This window comes from Oxyura jamaicensis, chromosome 4 (genome assembly GCF_011077185.1).
Source record: "Oxyura jamaicensis isolate SHBP4307 breed ruddy duck chromosome 4, BPBGC_Ojam_1.0, whole genome shotgun sequence".
Classification (NCBI taxonomy): domain Eukaryota; kingdom Metazoa; phylum Chordata; class Aves; order Anseriformes; family Anatidae; genus Oxyura; species Oxyura jamaicensis.
Window position 1 is genome coordinate 53,767,818 of NC_048896.1, and position 18,199 is coordinate 53,786,016.

General features: G+C 39.8%; 1 protein-coding gene across 3 annotated transcripts in view; it reads right to left on the reverse strand.

Annotated features, from left to right (window-relative positions):
* Nucleotides 1–18,199, reverse strand: part of ARHGAP10 (Rho GTPase activating protein 10) — a 143,495-nt gene that overhangs the window by 104,791 nt on the left and 20,505 nt on the right. The window contains exon 1 of one of the 3 annotated variants that reach the window (XM_035323882.1): nucleotides 3,874–3,913. The exons of the other annotated variants lie outside the window; for them this stretch is intronic. Within the exon in view, the coding sequence (XP_035179773.1) occupies nucleotides 3,874–3,898 (25 nt within the window). The 5' untranslated portion in view covers nucleotides 3,899–3,913. Of the gene's footprint in view, nucleotides 1–3,873; nucleotides 3,914–18,199 lie in introns of those variants that run through there. 3 annotated transcript variants of the gene reach the window in all.

Consider the following 18,199-nt stretch of genomic DNA (forward strand, 5'->3'; position numbering starts at 1 on the left):
GAATGTGTCCAGCAACCCACACTCTCCCAAATCTATTTAATTTCTTGAATCCGATAATCCCCTGCCAAAGCTCTGTCATATGAGAGCTAGCTCCATGCTACAGGATGGAATTGTTTATTCTGTTTTTCCCCTTTTAGAGGTGAAGTACTCAAATAATGTCAAGCATGGTACGCATTAGGGCCAGCATGCCCACACACACCACACTCCCAAAAACCCCTTTCCAGACTGCAAGGGTACCAAGACACCACAGCAGGCTACAGGCTCTGCCAAGCCTTTACAGAGTGGTACAAGACCATCTCCTACATGGCTGTGCATCCCACCTCTCCACTGAAGGCCTCTCTGGTTACAGGGACAGCAGACAGAACCTGTGCCTGCACCCTGATGCTTTCTGGGGAAAAGCCAACATCTGGGACCAAGTCACTGAGCTCTACCAAATCTGTTACTAGACTGGAAATTCCTACAGCAGGGTTGGAAGCAGTAACCTTTTAACACAGCAAAGCTAGATTTGCAGAGTTCCTGTATTAAAGTCATAAGAACGCGTTACATTTTTGTAATATCTTTCCATATATGATCTTTGTGAAATGTTTAAGAACTGTTCCACACAACTTTGGGAAGTATCTGAGTGTGGGTGGAGGCTGGGGGTTTGGGACACAGAAAAATGACCTGAAGGGGTCAGAAAAGCCACAGTTACTTATCTGTTGAAACAACATTAAGAAAATACAATGAAAGAGGAAGAGACTTTCTGACAAATTTTAAGAAGTTAGCACTTTTGATAAAGATGAGAAGTTACTGGAGCAAAGTAAAAACCAATCACATGTTGCAAGATGTAACCAGGAAGAAGCAAACCTCCTGACTGGGGAAGGACAACTCAGTCATTTGGTTCAGACTGCTGCAACAACCGCAGTCCCAACTGTAGCCAGAATAGATATACTTAATCCTGCTTAGTCTGCATGTGTTAACTGCAAGATCCATCACCCAATGTTTTATGTATCTATCAATTTTCTTTCGCCTTGGCTAAACTTATCCTTAAATCCACATTCTGTTTTCACCCTCTATGCCAAAATAGGGCAGGGAATAACATAAAACTAGTCTAACAAAACTAGCACCTTGCTGGGCAGAACCACTGGTGCCTAGCTATTCACAGTTATGGAAGTCTTTGCCCTACCTCTTGCTAAAGTAAAAGCAACAAAACTGAGCATCAAGTAAAAATAGAGGAAGTATTTTGAGAACGGGCAGAAAGAGAATATGGAATTTGTTTTACAACACTGCAGGAAAAATGATGAGGATGACAGCTAGACTCAAAAGAATAACGTAACCTCATGTTGGATTTTCTTGCCATTTGACAAACCATGACCCACGAGAGACACCTGAGACCATTTGTAGTCCAAACTTCCATCGTGGGGCAAAAAGCAAGAAACTGCTCCAGCCTTTACCCTTATAACTTCCACATATTCTACAGTACACATGCAACAGTACACAAGTATTCATGAAACCATAAAAAACAAAAACCTGCATGCTGATGTCAATGTAAGTACTATACCCTCTTACTACTGCATTATGATTTAAACGCTGAATTTAGAATCCTTAATTTAGAAGTTTCACGAATGCAACTCATCTCTCTTGTTAGTAGACTTTTACTGCAGCAAAACTGTTCAGTTGACTCTCACAGAAACACCCAGTATTGTTCCACATCAGCATCAGAGCTTGCAAGACCAGTACGTGCTATGTAACACAATGCAAACATAGATGGATTCCAGCTACATACAACAGAGTAACACAGTACGTGAGTAAAACATACATCAAACAGCACAGCCATTTATGCAGTTTATCAGGATAACACTCTAGTCTACCATGGGGAAAAAAAATACACACAGTAGGAACTTAGAAGGCCAGAAAGCAATTATTTTACTTCTTTTAGTTTCCTTACTGAACACAGTAACACCAAATTGAAAGGTATTGCAAGTGGTAAAAGGGCTGCTGATTGTTGAAAGCTGCTGCTAATGGTCTAAAGGGAAGAACGGGGCATTCAAAATCAAACAGCATTTAAATATCAACCAAACACTAATACTATTTCCTGAGTAGCACGTAATCCTGGCAAACCTATATGGCAGAATCACCTTAAAAAAAACTAAATTATCTGCTGAATGTTCTAAAGGAAAAAGACTGAAGGAAAATGTTCATTTTCAAAGACAGAAGGAAAGAAGGGGACACAGGGGCTTTTAATTTTCCCTGTTATTGTTTTTATCTATTGCATTCTTTTCATGCTTAAATACAACTACTTAAAAATACACGAGAAGGGCCAAAAAGGCTTCCAGCTCTCTCCCTCTGCTTTGGAGAGCTTTTGCACCAGGCACCCACACGAGCACCGTGCCAAACATCCTGCACCATACACGCTGCCGGTGCCCCACACTCTTATTTTTCCATTTGGGTTTGGAGGAAAATATCCTTGTTTCTTATCTGAGCTGAGGCAAGCCAGTGGGACAACACAAGTTGCTAGGCACTGGCCAGCACTGACTTACAGCACCAGACTCCAATCACCCCACTTGCTCTGAGATAAATACTGTACTAACCATCTAGCCTAAAGCTGTTGCACAGAGCAAGACAGTACTACTATTTCCTGGGGTATCCTAGACATCTTCTCATGGCAGAAGTTATCTTCAACAGCCCTTTTTATTAATGTTTTCTAGAGTAAAATACAGATTTCTACCTGCAGCTTCACTTTTACACAATCACTACAATTCTTTAAGAACTGAAATTACATCTCCTTTCCTCCTCTCTAACTACAAATCTTCTTTATGCTAACAGAAATCCTCCAGCAATGACAGGTTTACAGCCGCTTTGTTTAACACGGGTTCAGATTGCTCTGGTCTCTTTCACTAACACTGTCCTTGATAGCTAAAAGGTTTGCAGATACCTAGATTTACCTACCAAGCTTGTCTTCCACATTAAAGATTAATATTAAACTTTTCGACTGTCCTCTGCTACTACCTTCCTCACAGTGGCTGAGAACAGGCAAGCTACACATGCTCTTGAGATAGGCAAGGGCAAGCAAAGAGCCAGACTCTTCTCCAAAGACATCATCAGCGAATGAAGCAGCTTCAGCAAAAGAGAGTACTTGACATAGTTTGTCCAAGAGCTGCCAGATGAACTTGTATGATGTTTTGTACAAACTGAACACCATCTCAGTGATGGATGGGACTCCTCCTCTTCTGTGTCCCCTTTAACAGTGAACAAGGGACCTAATACAATCCGCAACAATGAGAACATGAACAGGATTTAGTTATTACCTTAGTAAGATGGGTAAACAAGATTTACTTATCAACTTAGCAGATGCAAGCTGTGGCAGATTAAGAGCAGTAACATGTTCCAACTCCCTGAAACTAAATAAACTTTTTGTTAGTCATTTTTATCCAAGTATGTTGAAAGAACCATCAAAACAGAAGAAAATTATGATAAAGCTAAAATACAAAGTTATTGATTCCCCTCCAAAAGACATAAGAGAAATCAAGTGCAGAAACTAAAAGATTTCTGGAGTCAAGGTTTAGCAATGCCACAGATCCCGTGAGTTTCTGAAAGCTTAGCAAATTCAGGTGTGCCGATTAGAAATCGGCTGATTACTGACTTGCCAAGTAGCTTTTTTTTTTTTTTTCCCCACAGCACAATACAGTGTAAGCATTTTTGGGCCATCCCACACCTTTAAAACAAATAAGAAAAGCCACAACCCCTCCTCATTTCAGGTTAATGCAATTAGTAACAACATTCTTCTGCTGTTGGCCCAGCAAAGACATCTTTCCAGCCACAGCCCCCAAGCACTCAGCAGTCAATAGCTTCACACTCTCTGCATTTACGTGCTCAGGCCTGAGACAAACCTACCAGGGCCACACTCAATAAAAAACATCTTTCAACTGACATCTTCCCCCATGAAAATGAGCAGCCCTTGGCAGTCTCGCTGGAATCACACCAATGCCACCATCTTTCATCTCCTGTTCCCCTGTTGCAACCTCCTCCGACTTCTCCGTGCAATTCTACCAGCAACATCTACTACATAAAGAAAGCTAGAGAGGATTAAAAAAAAACAATGCCGTCTACTGTGAACAGCAAGGTAATTTAACAAGTTTTCAGGACAAAAATCAAAGTTTTCACTGGTCTCCAAAGAATGCAAAGAGTGATTACACCAATGTTATGACATGTTTATTATTTACCAGATACCCTCAAATTTGGTGTCAGAATGAAGTTACTCTACATCAAGTTTAAAAACAAACATACACACACAAGGGGGAGTTTAATTTTTCAAAATGTAACTAAAGAGAGAAGGAGGTAACAAAAAGCAGCAACGTTTTAGAAAAAATCTTAATCTCAACGCTAAAGAGTTTTTGTTTCAAAAAAAATAATCTTTCCATAAATTTTGTATTTCAGCAAACTGAGAAAAAGGAAACTGCAAGATTAAAACAAAAACCAGTCAACCTTAAGGCAATTTACATGCAAATATACATGAAAAAACTTTAGGCATCTTAATCTCTAATGGAACTTTTCTTCTCAACTCATCACAGATAGCAATTCATGTCGTTCTTCTGTTACACTAAAAATCCAAATTATTTCATGACTCTCTGAACTAATGGCAACAAGAAAGGACAGAAGCCAAAAAAGAAAAGCATGTTTTTATTGCCCAAAGTAAGAGAAATAGAGAAAACTGAATACTCGGAAAATATATATGCCTTACAACAATGCCTCTGTTAGGAACCAAGTGGCCTTCAGTGTTTATTCCATAGTACTTGACATTCTCTATTAGCAGTTCTGGTCCATGTTGGGATGATTATTTGTGGCATAATTATGCTACAAGTAAACACAGGCTATTTAGGCAGATGGTTTCACTAACTGAACATAACTTCTTGTATCTGAACTAACCACAACTGAACAGCATGACAGACCCATTTTAGCCTTCTCCCCACTTCATAAGAGAGAACCACCCAGTTTATGCAAGATTTCAATACATTAGGTTACTATTTTATGATTTTCCTTCTTTCAAGTCCATAATCCTATATTCTAAGCATCATTACTCTCCACATTAATTAAAACAGACCTGTTAATAATTAAAACAGATTTAACAAAGCTTTCAGATTTAGTATATTCCTATTATTACAGGCATACAAAATGTTGTAGACTGCATAATCTCAAATCATTGCTTTCTCCTGAAGAAAGTATACAACATAATAACGTAAGACACACTATCTACCTTCTTGAGCTCTTCAACAGTGAAAACAGACTAAACCCACTTCTCTCATTTCTACCCTCACAAAGTACAAGGGTACAGTCTCCAGATTCCACCACATCAAGAAACAAATAATTTCGTAATTGCCACATGCACAACATCACAAGGTAGCATCGGGTGTGAGTAGGGACAAACTGCCAAATCATCTCTCCATGTCACTCCACTGCACCATACCTTCCTGGGCACTGGTTATTTCCTTTTTATTTATTTTTATTTTTATTTAATCTGGATCTTTGAAATCGGAAAGCCAGTCCTACTCCACCCTGCCAAGGGCATTTTCCTCTTTTGTATCACAGGTGTTAGGCACAACAGCTCACTCAGATGCACGCCCCTCTCCTAGGGCATCTCCAGCAGCTCTCACAAGAACACACCCCTCTGCCAGCTCCGATGGTGACTAAATCTTCCAGCTCTGTCCATATTTAGAGAGTTCTCAAAGCAAAATTAGCATTTCAGGAATCACTGCAGAAGTTCCCCTATATTACATGGCACCAAATGGTAGCAAGATGGACACCGATGTTATGCATATAAGCTATTCCCAGAAGAAAACACTACACCAACCCAGAAGCAAGAGTTTGAATACACGATACCAAAATGGTGCCGGAATCTGCATGTGATTGAAGCTTTCACTAGTAAAACCTTCTACAATACCTTCAGCTCTACAAATAGCTCGGATCTGGGAACTCTCTTTCCAAGAGTGGGTGAATTAGGAAGCATGAGGTGAAAAAAATAAAAATATTCCCAGAGATCAGGATTTTATTATTACTAAAGACATATGAATTCAGGAGGTGAGATTACACTTCTATTGGTGACATTTCTAGCAAAAACTGAAAATAAACTTAGTCTTCTATAGGATACCTTTGACAGTTAAATGGAACTGAAACTTAAGTACGCTGTATTCTCCCATCCAAACTCTTGTCAAATTCCACACATTTCAAGGCCTTTCTGCATTTCTTCATGGTTATATATATATATATATATATATGTACATACACTCTTGTTTCACAAACCTTTCATATCCCCACTGAAGCTACTGATGTCTCAAGGACAATTTGCAAACAAGCAAGGGTGTTCAGCAGCAAGCAACTGAGAAGACCATACTGTTAAGGATGGGCTAGATAACTGAGAACATTCTCCTCAACTGGGAAACTCTGTAAAAGAAATAAAGTAGTTATAGTGTAAGAACTGTTTATTGTACAGATACTTACCAAACATCAGCATTCTGAATGTTTTAATTATGGACAACGGCTTTCTTTCCCAGACTTACTTCCCAAACAATAACTGTAATGTTTACATAACAGAAAATATTTTGCTGAAGTATTATTTTGATTGCAAAAGAAAAGACCAATTCACTTTCAGCTGGACGCTCAGTTTTGCCACTGTATTCTTTAACTTATCAAAGTGTACGTGATGTTGTCTCACGACAACAAAAACCAAATCTATACACTGAATACTGGACCCCTCACAGATCTTAAATGAAATGCTCTCTGAATTCAGAGCACTTCACTTTTCAAAGTCCAAATAACCAATAGGGTACATTTATTTGATTTCTTCTGTCATCAGACTTCACTCATGGCAGTAAGGTAACGTTAATACAGCAGAAGGACTTGACCCACTAGTGGAGCACACAGATTTCCCCCTCCCAAGAAAAAGGGCTGACTTCATTATTTGGTAGTAGAAGTCAGCTTGCACTCTCTTAAAACTAGAGACTGAATCTTGATGTGGTTGAGAAAGTCGCAGGGGGAGCACAGCCCAGAGGGGAAGGTCACAACAAGCGTACCAGCTTGCAGGTGTCTCACATGTCACATCTGTTGCTGAGCATCAACATCACCCTAGAGTGTTCACGTCCAAAAACAAGTTTCAGCAAAACTGGGATTTTTTTCCTCCCCAGCAGCAAGCAAAGGGGAGGGGAAAAAAAAAAAAAAAAAAAAAAAAAAAAAAAAAAAAAAAAAAAAAAACAAAAAAAAAAAACACCTGCACACAAAAAAAAACACAAGAGTACATTTTGGAAAATATGTGACAAATTAGTACGTGGCTACACAGAAAACTTAAAACCCAATTTCAGGAGACAGAGGTTAAGAATTCTGACAAGATTTGCATCAAACTTCCTTCACTGACGTACAGACTTTTTCTTCCACCCTGGGCAAGCCCGGGTGAACCTTCAGCATCAAGGAGGATAGGATGACCTCAGCAGCCTCCTGAAGAGGGAAGAGTTCAAGAATAACTTTGCTGTAGCTAGACACAAATGAAACGAATCCAAATTTTTGACAGAGAAACAGCTGGCAGCAACTGTGGTGCAGAGGACAGCCTGTACTTATTATGTCATATATAGTTTCCAGAAAAAGCACTGGAGAGCAAAAAAAAAAAAAAAAAAAAAACAGCTAAACTAGATGCCCAAATGAAAAAGAGATTTTACTCTTTACTTTTCCAAAGCTGTTAACTGAGAATTTTAAGCATAAAGCATCATAATATTTTTGTGTAAAAAAGAATTTTTCCTGATATACCTGTATCTGCTAGGAGCTGTATCTGGCTGAACCCTAGTGAAACCAAAGCTTCTAATTAGGTTAGACAAAAGCCATATACATACATACAGCATGCTCCAGCATCTGTATACTTGACACAAGATTCTTCTAAAGGAGTAACAGCTGAAAGCACTGAAATGCCTGAAATATGAAGGTAAAGGATAATCCTTCCACTCCCCTTTACTGCTTACTGTCGCTCTTATTTAAGTTGCTTCTAGAGGAAGCCCCTGATGCTCCAGCATCATTTCACCAGACAGTTTCTCTGATTATTCTAGTTTATTTGCCTGGGAAGAAGAATAAAGTTATTGCTCATGCCATCTACAACCAGTTACAAAACTTGCCAGGAAGTATTTAAGTATTCAGCTATGTAGTATGGTATATGCCAAAAGAAAAAACTTGACTCATCTCTGTTCTGGATAGTTGTGCAATATTTGAACTCTAAGTGTAACAAAATCCCTTAATCCTTCTGTCAGTTTTGGATTATGAACTTTACAAGCATCCAATGAATCATTTTCTGAATATTACTATGTATGTAAAGGAGAGACAACTTGACTCCAAAGAGTTTTTTCCTTGAAAACGCTTGACCTTAAAGTTACTGGCACACAATTATGTGAAAGCCTCACTGCTTTGGGATTTCAGTATATTTTTCCAAACTGAGTTTCCCATCAGGATATCAGTGACAACTGGTTCCTAAATAAAAGATTACTAAATGATCAAAAAGAAAAAAGAACCAAAGCAATTTAGGATAGCCAGTAGCAACAACCATATCCCCATGAGAAGCACAAGATAAAAAACACACACTCCTGCACAGCTGTACCAACACATCCTATAAGCAAGGAAATCCATTTGTTTAGTCTTCTAATGTAACTTTCATATTTCTTTGTTTTCAAACAAAAGGAAAACTTGCAATAGATCATGCAGTAAAAATCTTTTTAGATTACTTACATCCATGTTTTGACAAATATTAGCTTGTTTACTAAACAAGTTATTTTTGTTCCTAAATTAGCATAAAATGTATGAGTGAAATTACTTGGCTACATAACTTTTTTGATTTTTCTATAACTGTTTCAGCTTCATGGCTATACACTCTGCATTTCTTACATAATGTGTTCTCAAGAGAGATAAGATAATACAGTGTCTTGAGTAAAGTCGAGCAATGCTGTGAAAGGCAATGCGCAACCTCCCTGAGAAACTGCTATGTATTTCCTGAACTAGACGCGATTATTCTCACCACTTTGATGAGATGAGATACACTTTGCATAACAGAATATGAACAGGAGTACAGAAGTCAGTTGTTCTTGCTCAGTAGTGTTTGTGTTTCACTGATGGAAGCCGAGGGGGAAACAAACAAACAAAAAGAAGAGCTAGCCTTTCCAGAAGGGGAAAAAAAAAAAAAAGTGCATTTTATTTTGTTTTAATAAAATGTTTGGGTTTGTAAGGTTTTTGTTACCATTTCTGGGGCTGACAAATTACTATGCTCCAGACAATTTGTTGGTAAAAGAAGAGATACTGATTTTTGCTTTGTGTCCTTCCCTGGAACCACCACCCACAGTTTACTTTCAAGTACTGTCCCAAGCTATCATCAGTCTACAGATCTACAACTTTGCTTTGCGACTCTGGACACCTTCAGCACAGTCAGAACTTTAAATGCATGCATTAGAGCAAGTGACAAGCAGAAAAAAGGGGAGCAGAGGACTAAAACTATTCTATGACTATCCACAAATGTCAAATTAGAAATTTAAGCATGAATTTCCTCCTCTAAAACAAAAGGAGGTGGAAAAAAATACATTCTATCAGCCCAGTAATTCATATGAAGAACTGTTTGGGCAGTAACAATTTATTTTACGTGCATAATACTCACAGAAGAGCTTCAAATTTCAAGGATGCTGTCAGAAATTATTATAATAAGAAATAAAATATGCAACAATCTGAAGGAAAAGCTTCACCTTTCACCCATGAATACACTTATCTATGGAACAGAAGAAGTTAGGCATAGCATGCATACACACGATTGATGGAGCAAAAGCACAAATAATTTAAAATCAGTTTAAAAGAACAAAGAAGGCATGCCACAACTTCTATAATATCTGATCAAAGCTATTCTGCAGGAAAACTGCCAACAAATCAACCAATCTACCATAAAAAATGCTAGTTAGAAAGCCAACCAAGACCACAAGTCACTTAAGGGTTATTCTCCAGAGGCAGAAGAGAGACCTCGACTTCAACAACTGTCAAAAATTCTTAAACCCAACACAGTGCTAAGAATAAACAGGAAACTCATCAGCAACGCTTCCTAGCATCGCATCCTCAACAAAGCATAACAAGCCCCTTTACAGGGTAACTGCAGCTTGCTGGGGAGGTGGCCTCTATGAGGAAATGTCACCTCCAGCTCTGTTTGGTACCCGGCGTAAAGGTTAGCATCTCTGACCCCACTGAAGGGAAAAAGAGAAACTGCACTCATCGCCCTCCAACAAGACTCTACTACACACACATTGTGCTTAAACAGCTTCTTTAAACTAGCATAGGGAGACAAATACAACACGCCATCCACTCAGGTACCTGGCCTCCATGCCACTGTACAGATCACAGCGGTGACAAAGCTGGTGCCACTTTCTAGTCCTGTGGAAACTGGGTTTGTTTTGGAGAGGCAAAAAGAAATTATACTTTATCAAAACTCATCACATGAAACATATGCTGAAGTTATCTATTAAAAGATTATTGCTACTCTGTACCGCAGAATTATAAATACATGCTTCAGTACTTCAAATACAACATTTATTTTGGTAATCAAGGAAACAGTGAAATACCCCACTGGTAAAGCATTTAGTGTAGGAGCACGCTGAGGTCTGGTGATGACAACCAGGAGAATTCACAGTTCTTTGTGACATCTGAGGAAAATCCACAAGATCTATTATCCAACTGTGCTCAAAAAGTTCTGGGGTTAAAAGGCCGGTCTGTCTGACTGCAGGCTGACCGCTGGACACTCACCCGCATCACACGCTAATTATTCAGCTCGAGACTCTAGGATAAACTCTGCATGTCTGTCATTCTGCACTTCAGCTGTACTGGCTTTATAGCTCAAGCTTTAGCACTCACTGGTACAAACTGTACTGGCGGCTCAGAAAACTTTAAATATGCATGCCTTTTAAATCAGATTGTTCATACGCCAAGCTTAGAAGCAAGCAGAAAACAAGCAAGATGATGGAGAAAGGCAAGTAATTAACTAACAAGCCCTGACACCAAATGAATGAGCAATTTGGAAGAAAAGGACAAAATGTGAATTACGATGACAACTGGGGGGTATAATTGCCTAAACAGCTCTAAATTTTAGCAAGCTAATAGGAAAGACTAGGTTGTCATTCTCTGTCTGTCCCACCCATTGTTCTCCATACATTACCGAAAGAAAAGAATATTCAAAAGCATCCATTTATGCAAATGTCACGGTTTACCTCAGTTTATACATTTATAATGCAAAGTCAATGAGAAAGCAATTTTTTGGCAGATGTTTTAGCTTAAAATGACTCTTTTGTGAACTGATAAAAATAATAATCAGATTTAAACAATTAGTTTACTGTGGGTCCAACTAAGAGGACGGTGCTTTAATACTCTGAAATCTGTTTTGAGACAAATGCGCAGTGTTTCAGTCTCACATGATCGGCCTGCATCTTTTGAAACAATAATGGAGGTGACAAGACTGCTACATGGAAACTACTGATTTCTGCAGAGGAAGAAAACCATAGGTTGCTAAAAAAAATGCACATAGGTTTGGTTTGTTGTTGTTGGCTGTTTGTTTTTTTTTTCTAAAACCCTTCTTCAGTGTACCATGAACCTTAAGAAAAATAAGCATTTTTTGAAAGTACACTCATTTTGAATCACTGAATCTCAAGTCTCTAGAGGAAAAAGGGTTAGCAGGATAAATTGTTTGCAGGGAACTTACAATCCAGAAGTCTCACTATGCCAGCAGTAGGATCATGGGGTTCAAAAGAGAGCACCAATGTTAACGCAGCAAAGCCACATTTAAGACATACTTCAGTGAACTGAATCACACAACATTCATGCTGTGACACTCTGCATGCTTCTGTAGTTAAGGGAGATTTATTTTTGCTGTTTTCTTCTAAGGAGAGAAGAAAAAGATAAGGGGGAACACGATTTAAAATAAACTACGAACTAGCCTGGATAGCAGAATTATGGAATGGTTTCGATTGGAGGGGACCTTAAACATCACCTAATTCCAACCCCATGGGCAGATGAAACCATTAGGTCCAAAAAGGACCTAATTAATACAAGTAACAAGAATGGTCATCAAGGCAGAATACTACATAAATCTTCCTGAAAACGTGTAGAAGTACATATAGAAGACTGGTTAATGTTTCTACAGAGCTCCTTTAAACATTAAAAAGAATCAACATGAAAAAGAGTCTAATCTTGGAGCCAGGGGGGAATGGGAGGGAAACAGTTCTCTCCCTTCTGTTTGATTTTGTCTTTTGAATAAAAAAAAAGACACAACAAACCTGTGACTTTGAGAAATCAAGGAGTGTTGCAAGGACTTTGTTACATAGATACAATTGCAACAGCAGCAAAACCATTAACAAATTCTTACCAAAGTTCCTTATCAAAACACTGAAATTAACTATGAAATAAGAATAATTTGAACAGGGAGGAAAAACCCTAAAATTAACCTAGTTAATAAAATTAACCACCACATTTCAACAGATACGGGAGTGGCATAGTTATTTGACAATGTAAGGTGCCTATTTCAGTTTTCATAAGTCAGACTTTTCAATTTGACTCCTCCAGTAGCATGTTCCTTCCCACGCTCAAAAAAAAAAAAAAAAAAAAAAGGAAAAAGAAAACCCACAAGTCAAGCCAGCATGAAAGAGGCAATTCCTTCACACTTGCCATATAATCAAAGTCATAAGCTGAAAGCAAAAGTGCGAAAGGCTACCTGCCAGTGCAGTGGTTACTCAGGTAGGCCAAGACAGAGGACAGCATGAGCTCTAGCTACAAAACTCTTCTCCCCCTTCATTAAGCATTTAACAGTATTAGAAAAGATGCAATATCAAAAGCTACTTTTCAGATAGAAAATGCATTTCTTGTCCTAGATGACTAAAATAATGGTATTCTCCTGCTGTCCACTCTCAGAAAGAAAAGGTAGAAAGCGTTACCACCAGAACAGTTTGAACAAGCTCTGCAGCATAAGAGACAGCAAGTGGAAAGGCAGGCATAAAAGCATTCCCCTCAGAGTCTGGTCTCCTGTCTCCCCACCAACCAAGCCCAATCTTGCTCAGCAGCCAACAATGACCATCTGGGACACAGAGCACATTTAATCCCACCCTGCCTTGCCAGGTGTCACTGTGATCTGGACACCTCAGTTTTAAATACACACGTGTGCGCGTGGTATGCCCAGAGCAGCTGTGGATGCCCCATCCCTGGAGGTTCGAGGCAAGGCTGGATGGGGCTTTGAGCAACCTGGTCTGGTGGGAGGTGTCCCTGCCTATGGCAGGGGGTTGGAGTTAAATGATCTTTAAGGTCCCTTCCAAGCCAAACCATTCAGTGATTGTGTACTGTATGTACAGCTATACAGATACATTCTAGTTGGATATCCTGCTATGCTTTCTGCATTAAAAAGCCCACCAGCCAGGACTGTTCCATGGCCGATCTGGTTACACTGAAGGTAACCATCCCCAAGCATTCTCGGTAGGTCTGCTCTGTCCCCTGAAGAATAACCTGACTGAATGCAGTACCCTTGATCTAGCTGCAGTTTGGTGCAGCCTCCTTCTCGTCAACTGACAAAGCAGGCTCCTGAAATCTGCTCTTACTTCGCATGGGCAGTTCTAGATGGCAAACTGGAAATCGCCTGAAGAGTGTCTTTCAGCTTTGGGAACAGCTGGCACACCTTTAGCAGCACGCTTCCAGGCGCTTGGACCCCCACTGGCAGGCGCTGCCACGTCGAGCTCCATCCCGCAGCAGCAGAGTGCTCAGCAGCTGCACTGCGAGGCTCCCAGCGAACATCTTCTCAAGTCAAAACCAACCCGAGCTCAGAGGGTGCTGCCAAAAAGTTAGCTATCCCACAGCCAGCTTTTGAAAAGCTGCCAGTAGTTTTCTGAATTAAAAAGATGCCAGTTAAATCACGTACACTTTCATTTGCTCAAACCCTGTTTCAGATAATTCACATCCTGTTGGCCACAAAAGGAGATACCCACTGCAAGACAGGAGTCAGGCACCCCAATTTTGTCTCTGGTTTCTGACACACTGTTACTTTGTAGTTCTGGGACAACGCTATCTACAAAATGTCTATAAAAAAATAAAAGTCTAAAATAAAGAAGCTAACGTCATTCAATCTATCATATGTGAACATAAGGCAACAAAACAGGGAAAACCCTAAAGCATTCAGCGAATCTGTTTGCTAGGGACAGCTGGAAAGGGCATGTCTTGATTTCAGTAGGAAGCAGGAGCTTCTGACCTAGTCCTAGAGATGTCAGGACAGTCTCTTAACACTGGCAGGCTGCAAGGACACGAAGTGGTGCACACACAGGACCACCTAACGTGCTGCATTGGGATTAGCAACCACCCTACCAGGTCACAGAATTTCAAGTGGCATTTTTGCTTTAGAGAGCAGCAGTACATTATTTTTGATGATTAAAAACTATCAATTTTATAATTCTGCAACATTTGTCCACAGTAAGTCTGCTGATTTCAGTGGCATTATCTGAGCACTAAAAACCATAGCACCAGTTCTAAAAATTAAATGCAAGCTTTCCTGCAATGCCACTAAGTACACTTTGTATTTTACATTTCTTATTTTCAAGTAGTTTGGAAACAGTAAGAATGGCTGATACAGTCAAGATTTTTCATTCATTTCTTAATCCATTTGCTAGTCATTTTTGTCAGATGTGTAAATTGTGAAAGAATGACAACCAGCTCTGAAATAAAAACAGAAAACAAGATGTCGGTTCTCAGCTTCGTGCTTTTTCTTCTGCTCTTCCCAAGCAGAGTTCTCAAATAATGTCGCAAAAAGTAGTGAAAGATCAGATAGAGTAAAAACTGCATGTTGTTTTCATTTTCTAGTCCCAGTTAGCACTGAAAAATTAAAGTTCAAGCATTATATATATAACGAATTATTTGTACAGCAAGTTCCCCGATACGTTTCTTCCTTCGTTTAATGTTTCTTCTTGATTCTAGATTTTATACCAAAATTATTCTTGAAGCAGGGGAAAATAAATGTCACGTTAACACATCAGCTGTGATATTGAAAAAAAAAAGTTGAATTCTTAAGCAGCATTAGGCTTTGCATTCTTCAGTCAAACTCACAGACTGCCATCTTCTACTTTGCCCATTTAAGCCAGCACTTTCATATGACTTACAAGAATGAGATGCAAAAAAATAAAAAATAATAATAATAAAAAAAACAGACAAACCTACAAACAACACAATGAAAAGCACTGGTGTAAGGTTTAGGCTGTTCCAACCTGTTCCACATTGTTCTGAATACATTCAGTACAAGACAGTACAAAGACTCACAGCACCTTTGCTTTTCTTGCACACTTCACTGGGGAAGACTTGCAGCCAGGCAGAAGAGAATCTCTTCTATTTGGACAGGAGAGCAGACTGGGGAGGGCAACGAGGGGCAGAGAAAGCAGCTCAGTGCAGCTCAGCAGCACGGGCCAGGCCTCTACTAGAGCTATGGAACGTTTGTCCTAGCTCTTATTAATATCACAGTAATTTGGGGTTACCTGCTTTAAAAAAAATAATGATACTAATAATTTCAACATCACAGTAGTATAATTTCTCACTGCCTTGCACAGATAAATGCCACGCTTACATGAAAATCTCAGGCACTATCATAGACAGAAGGTACGAAAAGAACATTAAGCCCTTAATGATGATTAGCTTCAGCAACTAAGGCTGCTTTACTTTGGAATTGGTGCTTTCGGTCAGGATTCACCCTGCAGATACAGCTTTAGAGCTGTTTGCAAACCCCGGGCTTATGATTCTCCAACTACAGCCCACTGGACCTCCAGTAACCCGCAAGACCTGTTAGATGCAGTTCACTTAGGCTCTGCAGAGCTACAAACACCTCTACCCTCCTATCTAAAAGACCAAGGTCCGTGAGAAAGTTTGAAGGCAGACATCAGCCAAAACTAATGTTGAGCAGTTGCTTGTGGTACAAACTCCACAGGAGGAAAAAGAAAAAAAAAAAAGGACGCACAGACCTGTAACTGCCACCTAGCTCATCTTGTGACACAAGTGTTTCGCAACACCACTTTAAGAGCAGAATTGCCAACTAAAAGAAATGCAACAACCAGGTTCTACACACACCCGCTGACTCCTCTTTACCTTTGCTCTTACTTGTGTTGACTGAGCACAAGATGAGAAAATAGATGACTGCCCAAGAACAGGTATCAAGGATCTTTGTGGGTTGATAACACTCTCTAAACCAACATTATGAATCCAGTTCTCCAGAAGCAAGAGATTGAGAAAACTAAGTTGTTGTTTTTTTTCCTCCAAATTCATTCCACCGCAGAGAGTATTTGCAGCTATATACCACAAATAATTACTAAAACAGATAGCTAAAAACAAATCTGTTTCATTACACACTCCAGAGGATCAGGATGAGTTATGATTTGTGTTAGCATCAAAACATTACATTTTAGTCAAACATGCAGTCCAAATAAGAGCTGAAACTTTTTTTAAACGTTTTATTTTCATGACACTGGAATATACCACCAAACCATGATCCAAAATGAGAATTACGTATGGCAGTCTGAGAGAAACTGCACACCAGAGCTGCACTGATGGGATGGCAGTCACCTTGTAACTGCAGTAAGAGTACTCATACCACAAAACACGCAAGACCGAGCAGCTCCCCCACATCACTTCCTCACTCATTCATTCAGGTGAAAACAGTGCAGCAGCTCTGAGGAAGAGCACACACAAGTCCAGCCAGTTATTTTGTTGCTACTTTAGGAAGTAACATGAACAGGTCTCCTCCAGCACTGTCAGTTTCCACTTCAAAACTAAAACACTGACGACCTATGCTTTCATTAACTGCTATCTTCTTGTTCCTGGAGCATTTAACACATTAAAAGGCCAGAGCAAAGTGCAAACTCATGACGATAACCCCTGCACACGTAACTGAAAAGTACCTAAGGCATGGAAAGGCCTGCATACACACAGGAAGAAAACCTCCCTGACCAGGTTCACCAAGTATTTGCAAAGGCAGATCAAAGAAAACAAGACGGGATATAGAGCTGGAATAAATGCAGAAAAGCTGCTTTTTGGTGAGTGCCTAGATACAGTATTTCAGAGAGCATCTTTAAAGTCTTTTTATCCAATACTTCCATCCCCACCAGTAACATTCAGATATGAGTGCAAATAGATTTCAAAAAGAAAATGGATCTTTTAAAAACACTGACAGAACTGAGACACTATTTTGAGTGCGACAAAGCACGCTGGTGTATGACACCAACAGCATTTATTTTCCAAGGAAGTCTGCATAGAAGAAACAGTGAGTTGGTAAATTAAGCAAAATAGTACATTCAACTGAAACACCAGAAATGACTGAGCAACGCACAGCACTACCTTTGTTTCCACTACTTCCCCTATGCACAAGTGTAATTCCACAGCTAAACACAGGACCGATATGCGAACAGCCATGGCTGGGCTCGTGCAAATTCTGCAGTCACGGGAGGAAAAAAAAAAAAAAAAAAGATGGTTGAGGAAACTCAACGCCCGAAGAGGAAACAATCCATCACGTGCATTCTTTTAAAAGCCACAAAAGCAAGCCATGCAGCAGCACTACATGAAAAATTGGATTCAAATACAAAGCAAGTTTAACCAGCTGTTGATTAAAGATAAGTCTTGAAGCCACAGCAAGACATACAGAGAGGAGGGATGCCGATGGCGTCATTTGCAGTGGCTCAGAAGCTGGCAAAAAGCCACGCGTGTCAGTGTCATGCATACACACCTCGTGGCTGAGCCTTCCTGCTGGGACACAGCCCCACCGCAGGGCTGAGCCATACATTTTTCCCAAATGTAGAAGGTACCTGAACAGTGCATGTGGCAAGGGTCTGTTGGTATTCACCTCCTGCAAGCCACCTCTCCAGTTTCCAGCTTCCTCTCATAGCCTGAGCATCCCACGCCTAAAGCCGTTGTGGCTATGCAGGAACTTTGAAGGAGCAGGGAGCAATAATTTCATGCTAAAGCAATGATCCAAGAAATTTTAAGAAAAATGACATCAACTGTATTTCTACCAGTCTTTGAGTACCTTGGCATAAATTGTGTTTAAAAGTAGAAGTGAATTAAGTTGAATAAGGAAAGCTGGACTAGTGCAGAATAGGACTGGAAGCTGTTTTACATTCCAGCCCAGGTACAGACTTTGTCAAAGTTACATGCTGTGCCCCTGACTGAC